We start from the raw sequence: 18,814 nt of genomic DNA, 5'->3' as shown, positions 1-18,814 counted from the left end.
TGATACATCAAAATTCTCGTCAAAATTATAATTCATTTGAGCAATTGTTGAGTTAACAAACTTTTTGTACCTATACTAAGGATAATGAAAATATAGTTTCATGATAAAAATTATGTGCTTGGTACTATGAGATAATATGATGATTTGAAAATGTTAGTCATTAATATTAATTAATCTATCAACATTATAATAATTTGTAAAAATAGTCCAAGCAGTATAATAAATACAAGATTCAATGTAACATAAATTTATATTTTTGTATTACCATGTTTATTTTTTAAGGATTATTATCCTTAGTATAAATATTTTAATAACTGAGAAATTACTCGTTCAATTTTTTAATTAGGTAAGGTAATCAACATTTTTAAATAAATAATCAACTAAATAATTTATAGTAAAAAGGGGAGGTTATCACATTAAAATCAGAAATTTGTATCGCTACAAGACACTTTTTTATTAGTGCAAACTGCAAATTCAAGAACTTGAAACGTATAGCCGGAGTATATTTTAATTCCATAAACTAGAATTTGAATAAATTCATTATTAACGAAAAAATTAGGGTGAGCATGGGTAGACGTAAACAAAGCCTGCAATTATCTTTTTTGTTGCAAAGACGACCTTTTTCAGGTAATAAAAAAGGTCGATTATAAGCTGGGCCTATAGTTTTAACTAAAAAATATAATAAACTTGATTAAGACAATGACAAAACACAAATCTCGCTTAAAAAGATAAAAGTATAATAATAAAGAAATATCGGTAACTTTATAAAAATATATATTTTACATATTTATATGTATATAACTTAACGCCGATAAAACGAATTTTTCCCGGGATTTTCATATTTTGTTGATAATATTAAAATTAAAATAAATCAAAATAGTTTATGGAGGATAATGAAATCGCCTCCTAGTGGTATCCTCTGAATGGTTCTTAAAAAGGTCATTATTATTTCGATTATGAGATGATATGGACATATTTTTTTTATCTGTGTCGAGTGTACATATCAATCATTTTACATGAAAATAAATGGGGCCGAGTGTACAATATAGACCCAGTATATTTTTACAAATATTACACGTAATACTATGTAAACGAACTGCAGTAATGATGCATGACATAATTAAACTGTAGGAGTGTTTTAGTGTTGCTACTATTGAAAATAAAAATAATAACATTAAAGCACAATATTATATTGCTATAATATAGTTGAAGTAGCCTAGAACTGAAAAAAAATGAATATAAATAATATTATATAAAACATTATTATGGTTCAATAGTAACACAAAGGGGAAATAAATAAGTGCAATCACGGATAATTAAAAATGTTAAGAATAAAATTAAGTAGGTAGTATTATAGATGATGGATGAAATTAACACAATATATAATGAAAGACCTCGGGAACGCCTGTATGACTGGAAATGTAACATAATGATAATATTATGGGACGATCGAGAGGAAAATATATTGATGAACGAAAATTTTTCGAGTAAATGACGCTACAATATCAAGAGCAAAACATACGAATACAAGTATTCAATAGATTCCTTTATAAAATAGATAATTAGTATTAGCATCAAATATCAATATAACTTATAACTTTTAGCTCATATATTTCGTATACCATTTATTATATTTCATTATTTAAATTATATATTTTTTTTATATTTTGAGCGCAGCAATGTGTGTTATAATTTTACATTGATGTGTGATTTTTATTTTTGCATTTGAACTCTGAAGATACTCGCAGAAAAAAATGCTTTGATCATCAACATCCGCAGAACTAACGTAGATTCTAACATTTGGATTTTGATCATAATAAATGAATATCAAATATTAGGTTTACCTTTAGCACATAAAGTCCGTATTATACGTACTTAGGTATGAACCGAGGTATGAACTCTGTATTATTAATAGTCTGTATACCTACAGGTAGTTTTTTATTCGTATTTATTTAAAAGATTGTTTTTATTACGTTTTCCTTTTTAGAGCATTAAAATCTCAGCATTTTAAGCAGGTATACTATAATACATATTATTGTATAGCATTTGACTGCAGTAGCTATCTATTATACATTTTATAAGCGTCCCAAAGAAAAACGCATATTCCAAATAATTTCACAGAAATATAATAGTGATTGATCAAAAGAGAAGTATTTTATAAAAAATTCATCGCCCACATGTTATGTTTTCATGTACTTAATCATGTGGTTCATATTGGAAAATATAGGTAATATTTAATGCTTTTATAATACGAGTACCTATAATGATGTCATTATATTTTTAACAATAACAATTTTCATTTACTTTTCTATATTCTATAAAGGATAATTAATTCAAAGAGACAACATCCAAAAATTGGATTTTTTTTTAGATTTGAAAAATCATTCATTTCAAACATATTATTATTTAAAAAAATATATATTTACTATACATGTTAACATATACTTGAATATACAAAATCAAGAAAATGTATTATATATACGTATTATCATGATTATTATATTATATTATATAATTATCTATTTAAAAACTATTTGTTTTAAATAATGATGTTATTTTTTATTGGTATTTTATTATTTCATCTTTATACTTATTTATAATGAAAATTATAGAAGTTATTAAAGTCTAAAGGTAAATAACATTTTGTAAAAATTGTTTTTTTTTTGTTACGGATACCAATTTGCCAGTGGCGTCGAAGTCGTTTTTATATTATATTGAAGAATGAAAACTCATCCTTCTTAGAAATATTTTCTGTAAAATACACAATATTTTTAATAAAAATAGATTCTTATTTTTGAACTTAAATAAATAGTTCGGTTTCACTATTAATTATTGTAAAAATGTTTAAAGTGCATTTTTCATACCCTTTGGAGTTTGTCTGTAGCGATGTATGCAGGTATATGAAAAATACATGCATAAAAAATCACAGTCCACGATATAATATAATATTATATTATGATAGTAAGGCACAGAAAACTATCAAAATTCATGCACAATTCCGTAGCGTATATAGAGTTTGTTGGCAAATGGCAATGGCTGGTAAAAATAAAATAACTTTACGGTTTTAACTTAATTGGGAATTATAAAAACGCGTTTTTAACTTCTTTTATTTTAATTTAAAACTATCATCGATTTGGATTCTGGATGATTGTTCATGATTATTAACTATAATAATTTATGGCTTAAGTTTTCAAGACGTTAAATCTTAAAATATTTAAAGTAGAGTAGGTAGGTATAGAATTAGTTATGTATTGTCGGTTGACAAGTAATCATAATTACTTTAACATTTAATGGCTTATGATATAATAATTTATTAAGATGGATTATGAATTAATAAAGTATTTAAGTTTATTGATCGAAATACACTTTTCTGGTACGTACTTTTTTTCATACTTTCAGTCATATTTTATATTTATATTTAATATTACCCTTAAGTGTAGGTACCATTAAATATGATCGAAAGCTACAGAACATTAGAGGAAAAAATACAATAACGAAAACATTCAATTATAGAGGTTGCAGTGGGTCTTAAAATGTATTATAAAATTGGCTTAATCATCCTTGGGACGTAAAATAATAGAGTAAGACATATTATAATCATTTAGATTCATGAGATTCAGCTAGACATAATATTTTTGTGACATATGCATATAATATACTTCACGTTTATACAATGTAACATAATTTAAATACATTTCATGGAAGTGCAGAATAGGTTTTGTATTAATGTGTAAAGGGACTATAATAGTGTTTTTTTTGCCAAAAAATATGTATATATAATTGCCTAATCAGATTTGATAATAACAACGAGATTTAATGCATATTTTAATATTATTGTTGAAAAATAGGTACCTACAAAATGTTCTAGAAAAGCAAATAAAAATATTAACAATTTCAGTTCAACACAGCGCAGCTTGATTTAATATTCGATACCGTAAACTATATAAGTATTTAAAATATTTAAATACCACGTTTACATGTCCCAAATTATGGGGTTGTGTGCGTGTGAGTAGGTTGTATGACTAATGTCTGTACTAAAAATAAGTATTTATATTATATTAGATGATATTTTAAAATTCTAACTTTTAACTTTTAAATGATAAAAATGAATAGCATAAAGAGAATCGCTGAGCCCCTACCCTTAGGTAAGGGGATTATGCTCTCTAAAATATTGTGGTAAAATATTCATGTGTACTTTTTTAGTTATAAAATTATAAAAATCAATGTTCGTTAATCTGTATTCAAAAACAAAAAAAAACAATCCTACCCTTATTAATAACTTTACTTATACTAAAAAATTGACTTATCGAAAACGGTATAGGTAGGCGGTACGTGGTATACATCGCTCGTAATTACAAATATAAATTTACTAAAATAATTCGAGATATTTTTCCATAGTTTTGGAAAAATGTTTTTCATACTTTTGTAAAGGTAGAAAAATAGGTGTTTTTTCATATATTGTGTTTTTTTCGTTAAATATTATGTAGGTACGTATAAATATTTTATATATTGTGGATCCATACATTTTTACATAACAATGCTAAAATTTTCCAACAATTTTCATTTTTCACTGATATTTATTAATTTACTATAACAACTAATATTTACTAAGTTACATAGTGTAGAAAATCATAATGTGTTGACTTTGAGTTTTTAGTAAATTTTATCAAGTACTTACATGCATTTTTAAAATAATAAATCTGCAATGTAATATAATATTTGTTTTAAGCAAAAATTTTAGTTAACACATCGTTACATCGAATTAATAGCATCACAATAAATTATAATATTGTCAATGTTTTTCCTTTTAGATTTTATTTTATATTGATTTTAAATTAAAGGAATTACATAATGCCTATTGTTTGTTCGTTAAAGGTAAAAAGGGAAATAAAGTATAAAAACCTATTAAGTATATGTTTACACATGACAAAATTTATAAAACTCGTGTATACTTAATGTTCTTCCCAACTTGGTTGATAATCATTATTAATTGCTAGCGAAAATTGAAACTATTATTTCGCGATTCGATTGAAGAAATCACAATTTATTCAATCAATACTGACTGTGCACGTTAATTAATAACAATATAATATTACTGTCTATGAATAGTAAATACGCTAGAGTATAAAAATTGTTGGTACCACGAGTAACTAATCGAAATGGGGGTAAAACATTGCACCCATAAAAATGATATCAAACACTAGCGAATTAAAAAGCACTTACCTTTCTTAAAATGACGAACGCTTTGTTGTGATCTTTTTTGGTTTTTCGGAAATGAGCCATATTCTCTTAAAAGAAATGGTTAATATTATTATATTTTACTATCCGACAGAGGGAAAAACGAGAATTTCTTCGCGGCGTTGAAAGCGACAATATTATAATAATAATATTGTCGAAAGTTCGGTGGAAATGAAAAAAAAAAAAAAAACAACAACAATAAATTCTAATAGGCAACGATGACCGCCGTACCAACACACTCCGTTGTGTCGTCGGTACGGTACAGTTGTAACAGTCGAAGAAAAGCGAATGCGCGAGACTGAGCGGACACGGACGACTCGTCGTCAGCAGGGACGGACGGAGTTTAGGCGAGTGTAAAAATAGATCATCGCATCCGCGATAACGCCGTGCTTATTAGAGAGTGGTGGTGGTGGTAGTGTTGGTGGAGGCGGTGGGGGCGAGTGGTGGGGGTTTCGTGTGCGACGGTTGAGGGGTTGAAGGGGGGGGGGAAGTGAACGCTGTGTACGTACGTGGACGGACGTTGTAGTGTTGTGATATTTTTTTTCCTCCACTCGCAAACTAACCTGTCGCGCTCGCGGTCCGCACGAAATTATTTGAAAAAAAATTTTACGCGCCTGTAAGCCATAGTAATAAACCACAGATTTCTATATGGTACAGGTGTAGTGTTAAAGAAGTCTGTCTAACAAACTTATGGTTAGATAATAATATAGATCAGCGGTGGACGGTGGTCAAATGATTTTGTCATTGGGAGGGACGACATGATTTTTTAACACGCACTTTGATCTTAAAAAAAATAACCTTAAGGATTATAGATCAATTTATCAATTGACTGTTCAAAAAATAAACTAAAAAGTTTAGGTAATAATTGCTCCTAAATATTTAGTAAATCGTTTTAACCCCGAGACGATTCTAGAATAACATAATCGACGTTTGATAAATATTTAAGTTTAAAATTCATATTTCAATCATATTTTAAATTAATTAACTCTAAAAGAAATGAGAGCTAATCCAAAAGTTATATTTTATAATAATTTATACTTTATTATATTATAAATGTTTTATGTTTGAACTGTTAATTTAATACTTATCAATTCTTTTATATTTATACAAAATATTTTCTTTTAGCCTAAAGCACATCCTTTATCAGTTTATAAAAAAATATTTTATTGTTCTTATTATTTTTTTTATAAAATATCAATTATATTTAATATTATTATAAATATTGAAAAAAGATCATGTGTTATCAGTATTCATCCCACCACCGTTTACCTTTAAGCACCCCTGATAGAGATAGTAAGTTGTACCGGGGGTGGCTCAAGGGGGTATTTATAAACAATTTTATACTGTTAAAAACAAAATTACGAAAAAAAATCATCCACATTTTCTGAAAATTATGACTCCCCCCCCCCCCTAACCATGTCTCTGGAGCCACCCCTGAGTTATACTATACAATATACTTATAATTTTACATGTGGTACTTTCTAATACCTAGTACCTACCTATTTATTTTTACCAAATATATGATGGTACCTATAGATAATATAATACAATTATAGTTAATATGTAGGTAAGTGTTCTATTGTTATCCAGAATTGCAGAATGTCATTCACTATAATAATATATGATTAATGATTATTATTATTATTTATTATTTATAAATTATGAGTTTTTTTTAAATTTTAATTCGAGTAGATATCATTATCAATACGTCTGGAAAAATTATCGATACCTACGTGTTATTTTCATTAATTTGTCAAGAATATAATTTATTGTTTGATTCATTGTTTATTACTATCGTTACTCGTTAGTAGTAACTACCATCAGCACCCGTAAGTTGATGACTTTTTCGTTTATTTTTTTGAAACGTCTTATAAAATGCTTTCCTGCTATTATATTAATCTAAATAACTAATTTTTTTGTCGACACAAGTTTTTTTTTTAATATAAGGTTTATTTTAATATATAGATCATTACTTTTTTCCTAAATTTTATGTAGTCATAAAATTAAAATAATTCCAAAATAAAATTTTAAAACTATCAATTTAGTAAAATATAGGTATTTAACACCACAAATAAATATAAATAAAAAAATATAATTAAACTTCTCATTTTGTTGTATTTTTGTATTTAATTTAAACATTTGATTTATAATTAAATATATAATACCTATTTTCATATCTGAGTGTTACTGCTGGGTGACTTCTCTCATCACGTCTTCACGTCTTGTACTTATGAATATTTTATTTTTTTCTTCCTACATATGCTTATTGTAAATACCATTACAGATTGTATGTATTCTAATAAATGTAAAAAAAATACTATATACCTAAAAAAAATATATTATAGGTAATATAAAACAGATTGAGCAATAAGGGCATTAGATATTACAATTTATATCTGTTACGACGTGTTTATGTCAATACCTACTAAATATAATTTCATAATTTTAATTTATTTGTTTTTCATAAAATTGTATTTTGCATTAGTATAAAAATGTATGGTACCTATACATTTAGATGTTAGGTAAACACTTCTTAAAATAAATGTCAAAAAATATGTGAAATTTGAATTCCTCGTTTAAGGTAAAATCTGTTCGTTGATTATTGAAGTTTGGACGTAAACTCGATCAACGTTTAAGAAATAATATCACAGGCAAAAACTATTTTTTATTAAAGTTTTATTTACAAAACTACGGATTATAGGTTCAAAGTCTTAAACATATTTGGATAGTCGTACTTTTTATCTATGCTTGTTAATAATTTAAATATTTTTCCCAAGAAAAGTTTTTAGTTTTTCTAGGTACCTAATCTTAGTATTTTAAAATAGTTATATTTACTGAGACTTCGATCACGAATAATACCGCCAAGTGTACTATATTATTGTTAATCTGATCTGCAGCCGTTCCTACCGAGTAAATTAACTTTTCGTGTAATAAGAAAATATTTGTTATTTTACTTTATCATTAATAAAGTAATTACATTTTTTTTAATTATGTTATCGGTATTTTTTTCCTGGTTTTGTATTGTAGATCTATATATATCAAGTCTATATATCGTCAAGTTATTTCGTTCACGACGCTATAGACGAATCGTTTAAATGGAAGTCTGTGCATATATTTCGCGTTAAGAAACCATTCGGCTGTGTTATTTAATTAAAACATTAATCAACGAAAAAATACATCAATAATTTTTCTTTAAACCTAAATCTCCATAATATTGTATGTTTAGAAGAAGATTTATTTATTTATTTATTTATTTATTTCTTTTTTAAGAAGACGATCATTTAATTGTAAATAAAATATCAAATTCATACAGATTAATAATACGATGTTTAACGTAAAACTTGCGAAAAAATTATGTTTGTCTTGAAAAGGTTATGTGATGATTACATTCTACTTTTCAGTCATCGAATCGAATAACGTCAACTTCCTACCTCGACTGCCAATGTGATGAATTGGGCGTTGTAGGTGGTACCGTATCTTCGTGGAGATTTAAGGAATTTTATTTACTGTCGAAATGAAAACGTGTATGCAGTATTGCAGTGGCTGTATATACAACTATAAAGAGAAACGAGTAATGTTTACAATCTTCTTAAAAACGGTACCTAAATAATATTGTTATGAAACATATTTTTTTGATAAATTCTTTCCGTTAATTTTTAGTTTTTATATAATGTCCAGCGCCCTCTGCCACTGGAGCATCGAAGCACTGCATCGACCGAACGTAGAATAATATAGTAATAGTCATAATATGTAGCACCTCCTGCAAATGTGTACTTATATTCGATTGCAAACAAATAAAAAGTGTTATTCGTGTGTATACTTGCAATAACACAACCAAATCGATCGACGCGTATTATACTTTATAGGCACCGACATTTCCGGGCCTAAGGACCCGAACACGATTGAATGTTTTCACGCTGCAGATTACATTCCCATTCGTATCCGCACAGTTAAAAGTAGCCGTCGGCGGTAAAACTTTATCCTGTTGTCAGTATAGTGACTTTTCAAGTCAAATTAAACCCCATCCCCATCTCAAACTCGCCGTTGGCAGTAAGATGCTGGATCAAGAATTTCGAGTTTTGTACACACGCTTGCTAAGTATAATATAGAGGATTATTCACTATAACTTATAAGCATGCCCTATTTTCCGTAATAATTAGTTTATTAAAATGTTATGATTTTTCAATTTTTCAAATACACCTATACTCAAGGACCATATTTTAATATACTTAGATTTTTTATATAATATAAGAAAGGAGCGTTTCTGATATAAAGTTCTTTTTTTCATATAAGAACCGCTCTTTTTTATTGTACAATTAATATGTTAAAACCTTTTCAGACACAGATTTAATCGAACATAGATTTTAGTAAAAAGTTCTTTTATTTTTTTTTTTTTGTTGTGTAAACGAAAATACGCATATTTTGGTGTTGGCTACAGTGTTTTCAGTAGCCGCTAAACTATTCTAGGATTAAAATTGATTACAGTAGATAATAGCTTGATACTAGCTGAGTCTTAAAACAATCTAGTGTTACCTAAATTATCATTTTCCAGTGTAATTCCCAATGTAATTTTCAAAATATTTAGACTTATTTTAACCTAGTTATAGACATTTCACATTTTCAAATATATTTAAACTGTTTATTATTTAAATATATTTATAACTATATAATAGGTATAATAGGTATAGGTATTCATAATTCATATATACATTGTTAGTATTCATAAAAAAATAAGTTTGAAAATTGAACATAAGATCCCATGTAAATTGTTCTTAAAGTCATTTATTAATAATTAAAATATATATTCTGCACGATTTTTTTTTATAAAGTTTGAAGTTCTAATGTTGACAAATTTAATGTTTGCAAATTATTTTGCAAGTAGTTAAAAATTAAAATGATTGGCTTGAAAATGTAATACAAGATTTTTCATACGTAGTTCTTACCGAATCCTAATAATCTAAAAAACATATTGTGACAACATTATAACTTTGTATAGGTACCTATTATATTTTAAAAATTGTTAAATAAATTTTAAGCTATGTATGGCACGCTCTATTAGTAAAAAAAATCTTTAATTGTAATTTAAATATATAATAAAATATAGGCGGTCTCCGTTGAGAATAGAATCATATTTTTCGTAGGTGAGCAATGATTTATTTATTTATTTAACATATCCATAATTATTGTGACCGGCTCAATGAGGTACCTATTTTACTACTTTAAGCAATAAATTGAACAACAAAGTATTTTATTACAAATAATTTAATTCATCACTTTTATACACTTTTATGTTTTTGATAAAAATAATATTATTTGAACACAGATTTACAATGTAAAATACATGTTAGGTATTTTTATATAATATTACAATGTGTATTATAGATGAATATTAATAATAATCACGGTTATATAGACATGGATTGTGGTACCTATAGATAGATTAACAACACCTTTACACCACCACATTTACTAACTACATTATATTAGTTTTTGAGTAGGTAGTTTAACTTTGTGTAGTAAGAATAATAGGTTCATGATAATGATAGCTATGGTGATTTGAAATTTGTAGCAACTAATATTAATCTATCAACATTTTGTTTGTAAAAATGGTTCAAGTATATTAACAGTAAGCACTAGATCCAATATTATATAGGTATATTTTATATTTTTGTAAAACCATTTTTAATGAGTTTTATTTTTATTCCTTTGTACCTATAAACATTTGAATAACTGACAAACTGAAATTTCATAATTCATATGAAACTTGCATTTTGAATTAATTAGGTATATCAAATTTAAAAAAATAAATTATCGACTAAACAAATTACAGTTAAAAGGTGGCAGGGGGGTTTAATTTTAAAAACAGAAGTTTTCAAGATACTCCTTAAGTAGGCAGTATAGAAAATCTCATAAATTTGAACCTTTAAAAAGTTATAGCTATGCATTTAAAAATTCAAAAATATATTTGAATATATTAATAATTATTGAATGAAAAACATGAAGCATGTTCGGTGAATCACGTTGTACCTATATATATTATATATATATTTTAACGATGTAAAATACGTTATGTAATAATATGTAGGTACCTACGAACCTATGCCGAAAGATGACGACGGCTGAATGGCCCCATCACCACCTCTCCTTACCTACCAATTGCGGAATCATTAATTTTATATTAAAACTACCGGCCAAATGTCCACTAGGTATTAATAAATCACTATTAAAAATTTAAAACAACGGTCGACCAAGCAATATCTGACTACTAGAGTCAGTCGTTGGTTTTTATTTTATTTTATCTGTATGTTCCATGTAAAAGAAAATTACTTATTTTAAATTGTACATCATTAGGGAGTAGAGACCAGAAATAGTACTTACCACAAATCCCTACCGACGACTCACGGTCACCGGACAAAATGAAAAAAAAACCTTTTTTAATATGATAGTATTTTGACCGGTACCTACTTTTATTTATATTTTGTTCTTAATAAATTATTCGTCTTATTATTATTAAGTTTAGGTAGGTACTATATGAATTATTATTTTATGTGTCTGATAAGATTCTACTCTGATCGTAATATTAATGTAATTTTACTATGATCATTGATCAGTATTCTATATAATATTATTTACTGTCGATTCTTGTTACTATTATTATTATTATTATTATTATTATTATCCAGAGTTCCGGAGTTCCACGGTTCTTTGGTGGTTAAATAGTAAATACGTGGTGGATTGGATATAGTAATTGGTAAATTTTCGAACGTGATTTAACCTACTCTATCTAAACTTGTCTGGTATCTCTAGAATCAATCACTGAAAATGTTGTCAAAATCGGTGGAATAGTTTTTAAGTGTATATAAGCTATAAAATACATATATTAATTTAAATTCTATTTGTGAAAGAATTTTTTTAATCAGTTCATTAGTTACAGAGATTAGCCCAACATAGGTACAAACAAATGTTACCTCTTTATAACATTATTATTTATTATACAGTATTTGTACATTATCCAGACATACATTGTCATATATTTTATATTAAAATATTGTTTTTTTATGTTATTTATGTGATCGGCTAAAACTGACTTCTACCTATAATAAGGCATTTCATTTGATTTTCCATTCGTCCGTTGCACAGCTTTGATACAAAGAAACAATATAACAGGAACGGTAAAGAATTCTTTTGTTTTATCGTGGCGCGTGACGCGAACGAAAGTTTTTGTTTTTTTTCCTATTTTTGAAGACATAATAACATTTCATAATCCTTCGCATAATATTATGACGTTCCATCTTTATACTTCGACGAATGGAATTTCTCCAACCATAGACTATATGTTGTACCGTACATACCTGTATAGTATACCTACAGACTTTAGTTACTAACAATAAGATTGCCCCTGCAGAAAACACCGATATAATACTATGACAGCTTGAATGTCGAAGGTGTATTTCATGTTAGCTTAATTTAATGGAATTGAAGGAAAAGGTAACGTGGGAAGAAACGAATTCCTTTAAAAGAGAAATACCGGCTAATAAATGAGTTTATTTGTAAAATCAACTTTTCCAAGACTCGTGCGGCGTAGGTAGATTATTATACATTGTACAGTATACATCGTAATTTATATTAGTTCAAACGAACATGTTTATATAATTTTATACATTTACCTACTATACGAGTCATCAATTGGATACATTTTTTTTTTAATCACCAAACTTTTTCAGTGGACTTAAATTTAAATAATTCAACGTGCGTTATATTATATAATCGGTTTATTTCCAACATTTGTGTTTTTAATTTTGTTGAGTATTTTTAAAGAGATTAGTTTTAATATAAAAACACCGCATTAATAAAGCAACCATTTTATATCGTACAAACAACAAACTATACTTGTCATTCAAGTTCTTTGGATAAATGTAAATATATATGTTATAAGACCTCGTTGATAATTAAATGTTTTAGTTTTGTTTTATTATTAAAAACGTATTAAAAAAATATTCGCGCATAAAGTGCATTTATAATATTATGTCTACTTGTATGGTACCACGCATGCGTGATCAAACTGTACATTGTACATTTAACAATATTCCGAATTCCGGATGGGTGACCGCAGTTACCGCCTTGAACATATTTTAACGATGCGTGTGCCCGCACGTGACACCGCAGACATACACTTATATAACATTATCATATTGATATCCGTGAATGCATATATTTTTGTTATTATATCAATATAGTTTATTTTAATATATAAATAATTACGTTATGACATTATATTTTTTAATGCTAAATTATTTTTGGAAATGTCCAAAGCAGCTAATTTGTAAATCTAATTTTTAAAAAAATGTGATGTAAAAACATTATTTAAGTCTAATAGTTTAATTTTTAAAATTATTACTGTCAATTATTTCTTTTACTTTTTTCATAATATTATTTTTGGGAATTTTCAGATATAACTAAATTTAAAAAAATTTTCCATCCACAATATAATATTCATTTTTTTTTTGCAATATAATGTTTAACTAATACAATTTTAGATTCTGAGTGGAACGATAAATGTATTGGTTTTACAATGATAATGTGTGTCTTTTTTTTATGTCTGTGTACACTTCAGTGTCATTTCCTGTGGGAAAGTGAATAAAGTTGGTACATTCTGGAGGTTAACATTCAAAATTCCCTGTAGTTTTCAAAAGCTCCTAGAAAAATAAAAAATAAACTAAGGAAAAACTTGCATTTTTACGCAGTCGGTTTTTGACAAGATCAATATTGGTTTTTGATGTACCTACGTCACTCTTAAAATAAAATATCGTAGATACATTCAATTTTCACTGAATGTTTATATGAGTAATTACCGTGCACTATAACATTTTCAAAAAGGTTGAATATTATGAATCATAAGTTAATGTTAGTGGAAATTAAAAAAAAAGTTAAGCGTAAATTAACAATAATTTTTTATGATTGACTGAAGTTAAAATGTTGACAAAATTCATTAAGATCACAGAAATTGGCAAATTAATATGAATTATAAATGCATAAAAAAATTTCTATTTATATCTAAGCTTTGTGAATGTAATACAAGATTCAAAAAAGTTGAGCGTAAATCCACAATATTTTTTTATAAGCATTTAAAGTTAAAATGTTCACGATACATTTTATCAAAAAGTTAAAAATGTATAAAATGTTCATATTTTAATATTTTATAGCTGAGGATTAAACAATTTCAAACAAGGTTCCAAATAAGTAATTAATTTTGTAACCAAAAAATCTAAAAAGATATAAACACAGTTTTTTTAAAAGTTATTTTAAGTTTGAATTTGGATGAAATTACATATTAAATAACCAAGAATAATGATTTTAGTCGTTTTGTCATAATTTTAAAATATTATTCGAGGGTAGTTGAAACTTCTTAAGCTTATTAATTTATACAAACATTAAAATATGATAATATGCAATTAATTTTAATCCAACTTATCGACTACCGTATTAATAATAACAATATAAATGTAATATAAAATAATATCCTATAGGCTGACAAACCGTCTCCGCTAAAAATCGTTTTCGTATACAATTATAATATTATATAAGATATTATATCATTGAATTCAAATTTAACACCATCCATTACAGTGACCCACTTGCAACCTGCTGTGCAATAGAGCGACACCCACTTGTTTATTTTTCATTTGTCAGGTATTTCTGTTACACTCATATACCTACATTGTTCCAAACTTTTCAATTGTATAGTAATTCAATTACAGTACTTAATTGAATGACTTATAAGTAATTTGTAATTGGTGTTCTCTTACATAATTTTGAAGTAATTTGTAAAATCAATTACTACAATTTGTGTAATAATTAATTATAGATAGCCAAAATAAAATTACTTTTTTTAAGAATGATATAAGACGGAATTTCTAAAACTGCTTTTATGTACAACTAATGCCTATTTTTATTTCTTTAAGGGGCATGGCAGAATCCTACGGGTGGCCCATTAGAAATTCTGCCAAAACACAACACTCACGTGTATCAACCTACCCAACTTAAGCCGCACAGTTCCCACCCCACACCCAATGGCCTATGTTGACACGGGTTATCCAATAAAAAAAAAATAAAAAAATTCCTTTAAAAATTCAACTTAATGCTATTAAAAAATCATAAATTTAGCTAGGTACGTAATTTTTTTTATTTAATTTCTCCACTCTATATTGTAACGAATTTCATAATAAATTCAAATTTATTTTTTAATACTTTACACGGAGCATAGGTACAAATGTACAATGATAGGAGCATGAATATGCAATTTAAGCTACACGTTTTTATTCCTCGTTTAAAATGCGTTGGATTCCAGAAAATATTAATTAGGTAGTGAAGTTGATATAGAAGCACAACATTCTTTGTGTAAATTATAAATACCTACAGCTAAACAAATTGTTATTGCTAAATGCTAATAGTGAAAATTTGAATTCCAGTGTATCAGATTACGAGGAAAGTTTTTAGTAGGTATGCATGTACTTGAAATCTGGCCAAACTTCTACAGAGGACGTCCCAAAACTATCAAATTACAGATAATACAACTCTTTAATGACAAAAATTAAACGCTAAAATGCTTAAATAATTATCCAGTTGTTAAACAACTATATATTTATTCAAAATAATACTGATATTTGTCCATCAGACCGGGTATAGAAAGATTCTTTTGACAGTTTTATAATAGTTTCTACCTGTTTAAGACTATAATTTTACAAAATTCATTAAGATCACCAAAATGTGCATATTATTTTGTAGTATTGAATATACATTATTATACATAGATATACATCAAATTTTAAATTAAATATGAAGTTCTATACTTATATAATATAAGTTTTGCTTACTTATCGTACAAAATGTTTCCACGGGCGTCTGAAGTTCAAATTTCAATGAACCTGGCTATTCATGCGAAAAATTATTATTTATCATCAATAGATTTTAGTGTACCTATTTAATTTAAATCAAAGATAATAAATCGTAGAAAAATGAAACATTACACGCGGTAACTAAAATTATAATTTTCTAAAATCAATGAAAATTTAAAAATGGTTGAACTAATTTTATGTTATTTATAACCATTTCAAATTTTCAAATCTTTTTTTTGTGTTGATAACATTTTTAGGCATGGCTAAAAATCTTGAAAATTTGATACAAGATCATATTATACATAAGTTGTTCTTTTAAAAATTTAAAAATACATAGGCATGATTTCATTTTATGAGCGTTTTAAGTTCAAATTTTGACAAAATGCGTAAAAACCATGAACATATTCGTATTATTTTGAAAATGTATTAAATGTTCAATTTATATAGCTTTATTATAACTTATATTTAAATACATAGTATAATCTCATAAGTAGTTCTTACTAAAACCCAAAAATCAAGAAAAAAAATGTATTAGGTATATATAATAAGTTGTAATTATATATTATAATGAATAATATTTTTAGTTTTTTTGTTGTAATTCAAATATATTTGCAAGGACCTAAAATGATTACGTACATTAAAATACTATATATATATATCTTAATTTATTACAATTTTCACGCACACCCACCTCAACGTAGACTAAAACGAGGTCGTCCTCATATCCTATTCTTATAGTAACTTGGTTAACTTAACACATATAACCTATAACCATGTATTACTATTACCGTGAATCTTTTTCTATTATTATTTCGCGTTAATAATTATCAAACCAACGTATTTATGTAACTTGGATATCAAACTAACAACAGAATTTAATAATTAAGAAACCCCTTGAATTGATTTCACACGTCATTTGATCATTCAAGGAATGGGTTCGTACAAATTTGGGTCATAATGAATAATGTATATATATTAAGTCCACCAGCATGTATTATGAGCTTCTATATAAGTTTTCAAAGTTCATAAATTCATAATACACAACTTATATAATGATAAATAATTGAAACGGACTATATTAAATACAACGATAATAAATTGAAAAACTATTTTCTTCACGGATACCTACGTATGATAAACACATGAAAAAATTAATTCGCAAACGACCAAGCCTGAGAATAAACTAATTAAAAAGGTAAAGTTAAAAGTTAACTTGACTTTTTAAAATTTTTAATTTAAATGATTTCATTGATATAAACTTAATAAATAACGAGTTAGGTACTTTTAATCAAATTCAAATTACATTAATTTATAAATAATTAAATCAAGAATATATGATTAAATTATTATTAATTATGCATATTGTATAAGTATTTACTTTTTATTATTTTAAACCATATTATGATATATCGACTATATAAATATATAATTATAAAAAAAAAATAACTTAACTTAAGTTAATAAGCTAATATTGTAAGTTTCCATATAACTTTTAACTAAACTGAGTTTAAAAATAAATTAGAATAGCTGTTGACTTTAAACTTTTCAGAATGTTTTCTATCAACTTAACTCAACTCAATTAAAAATTATCATTAACTTGTCCAGACTTGCGAACAACTACGATATAGCGATCCGTATAATATTATAATATTAACCTCTGTCAATCCGGCCCCTAGCTGTAGGTACTTCTACCGTTGTACCACCCAAGTATACCACTGTCAGTGAAAGATTTATCACACGCGTCAATAATCACACATAATATTAATACCTATATTACGCGGAGATGAAACGCAGCTCTGCGAGACTTTGTTATGACGTAGGTAATTAAATAATCATACATCTGCAGCATACGCTAATAATAACCATCAATTATAGTTATACTGCGTGTTTGAGTGTACAAAAGTTCGAAGTTTATATAGAGTACACTGTACAGTGTACACCTACCTATGGGTACCTAAGTTGAATACCTATGTATGCAATATTGCGGCATATACCTCCTAACATTGATATTATATATTATATTATACTATACTATGTATAATCAATGCTACTAAGTATGCTATAGAAGTGTGCAGGAGTTTAGAGTGGCCCCTCGATCGCTGTTAGGGATCATCTGTTATTTACATGGTGACGACGCTTTAATATAGTTTAGTGGACTACAAGTAGTAGGTAAATTACAAAATATTTTGCAGAAAACAGACTCGGCCGTTTCCCTCCGCTCGTCAAAACTTAAAACGCATATTAATCAAAATTCAAAATGCTATTTATTTCACTATAATCCACTATAATCCACTAGGTATATGTTTACTAAATTAATTAATAATAAATACAATATTACTTTATATACCTACGTCATCATATTTTGTAGAAAAGTAGGTACCTATTCTGTTTCAAAAATGCATGCAATAATATTATATGCGTAGGTTGTCATTAAAATAAATCGTAAAAAATGATATAAAAATCAATTGCTTTGTCAATGTTTTAAAAACTATAGGTACATAAAAGTATTTTTTTTCTTCAAAAATACAAAATAATAAATTTACTTGGAAAATTAGTGTTATGCAGTTAAACGGACCACCCCGTATCTGTACTTCATATAATATTTATATAATATTATATATCTGTATCACATAAGTCAACTAACGCAAGTCCATTTTTTTAAATTTTGAGTTCAATTTTAA

The 18,814-nt window shown here is 26.5% G+C and overlaps 1 protein-coding gene across 1 annotated transcript in view; it reads right to left on the bottom strand.

Moving 5' to 3' along the window:
- LOC100164782 (voltage-dependent L-type calcium channel subunit beta-1) overlaps nucleotides 1-5,540 on the bottom strand; it is a 70,932-nt gene extending 65,392 nt beyond the window's left edge. The window contains exon 1 of the mRNA XM_029486466.1: nucleotides 5,224-5,540. Within this exon, the coding sequence (XP_029342326.1) occupies nucleotides 5,224-5,283 (60 nt within the window). The 5' untranslated portion in view covers nucleotides 5,284-5,540. The remainder of the gene's footprint in view (nucleotides 1-5,223) is intronic.
- Between the last annotated feature and the right edge of the window lie 13,274 nt (nucleotides 5,541-18,814).

Source organism: Acyrthosiphon pisum, chromosome X (assembly GCF_005508785.2).
Source record: "Acyrthosiphon pisum isolate AL4f chromosome X, pea_aphid_22Mar2018_4r6ur, whole genome shotgun sequence".
NCBI classification, from domain to species: Eukaryota; Metazoa; Arthropoda; class Insecta; order Hemiptera; family Aphididae; genus Acyrthosiphon; species Acyrthosiphon pisum.
Note: the sequence above shows the minus strand (reverse complement) of the source record. Positions and strands in the feature narration are given on the sequence as shown.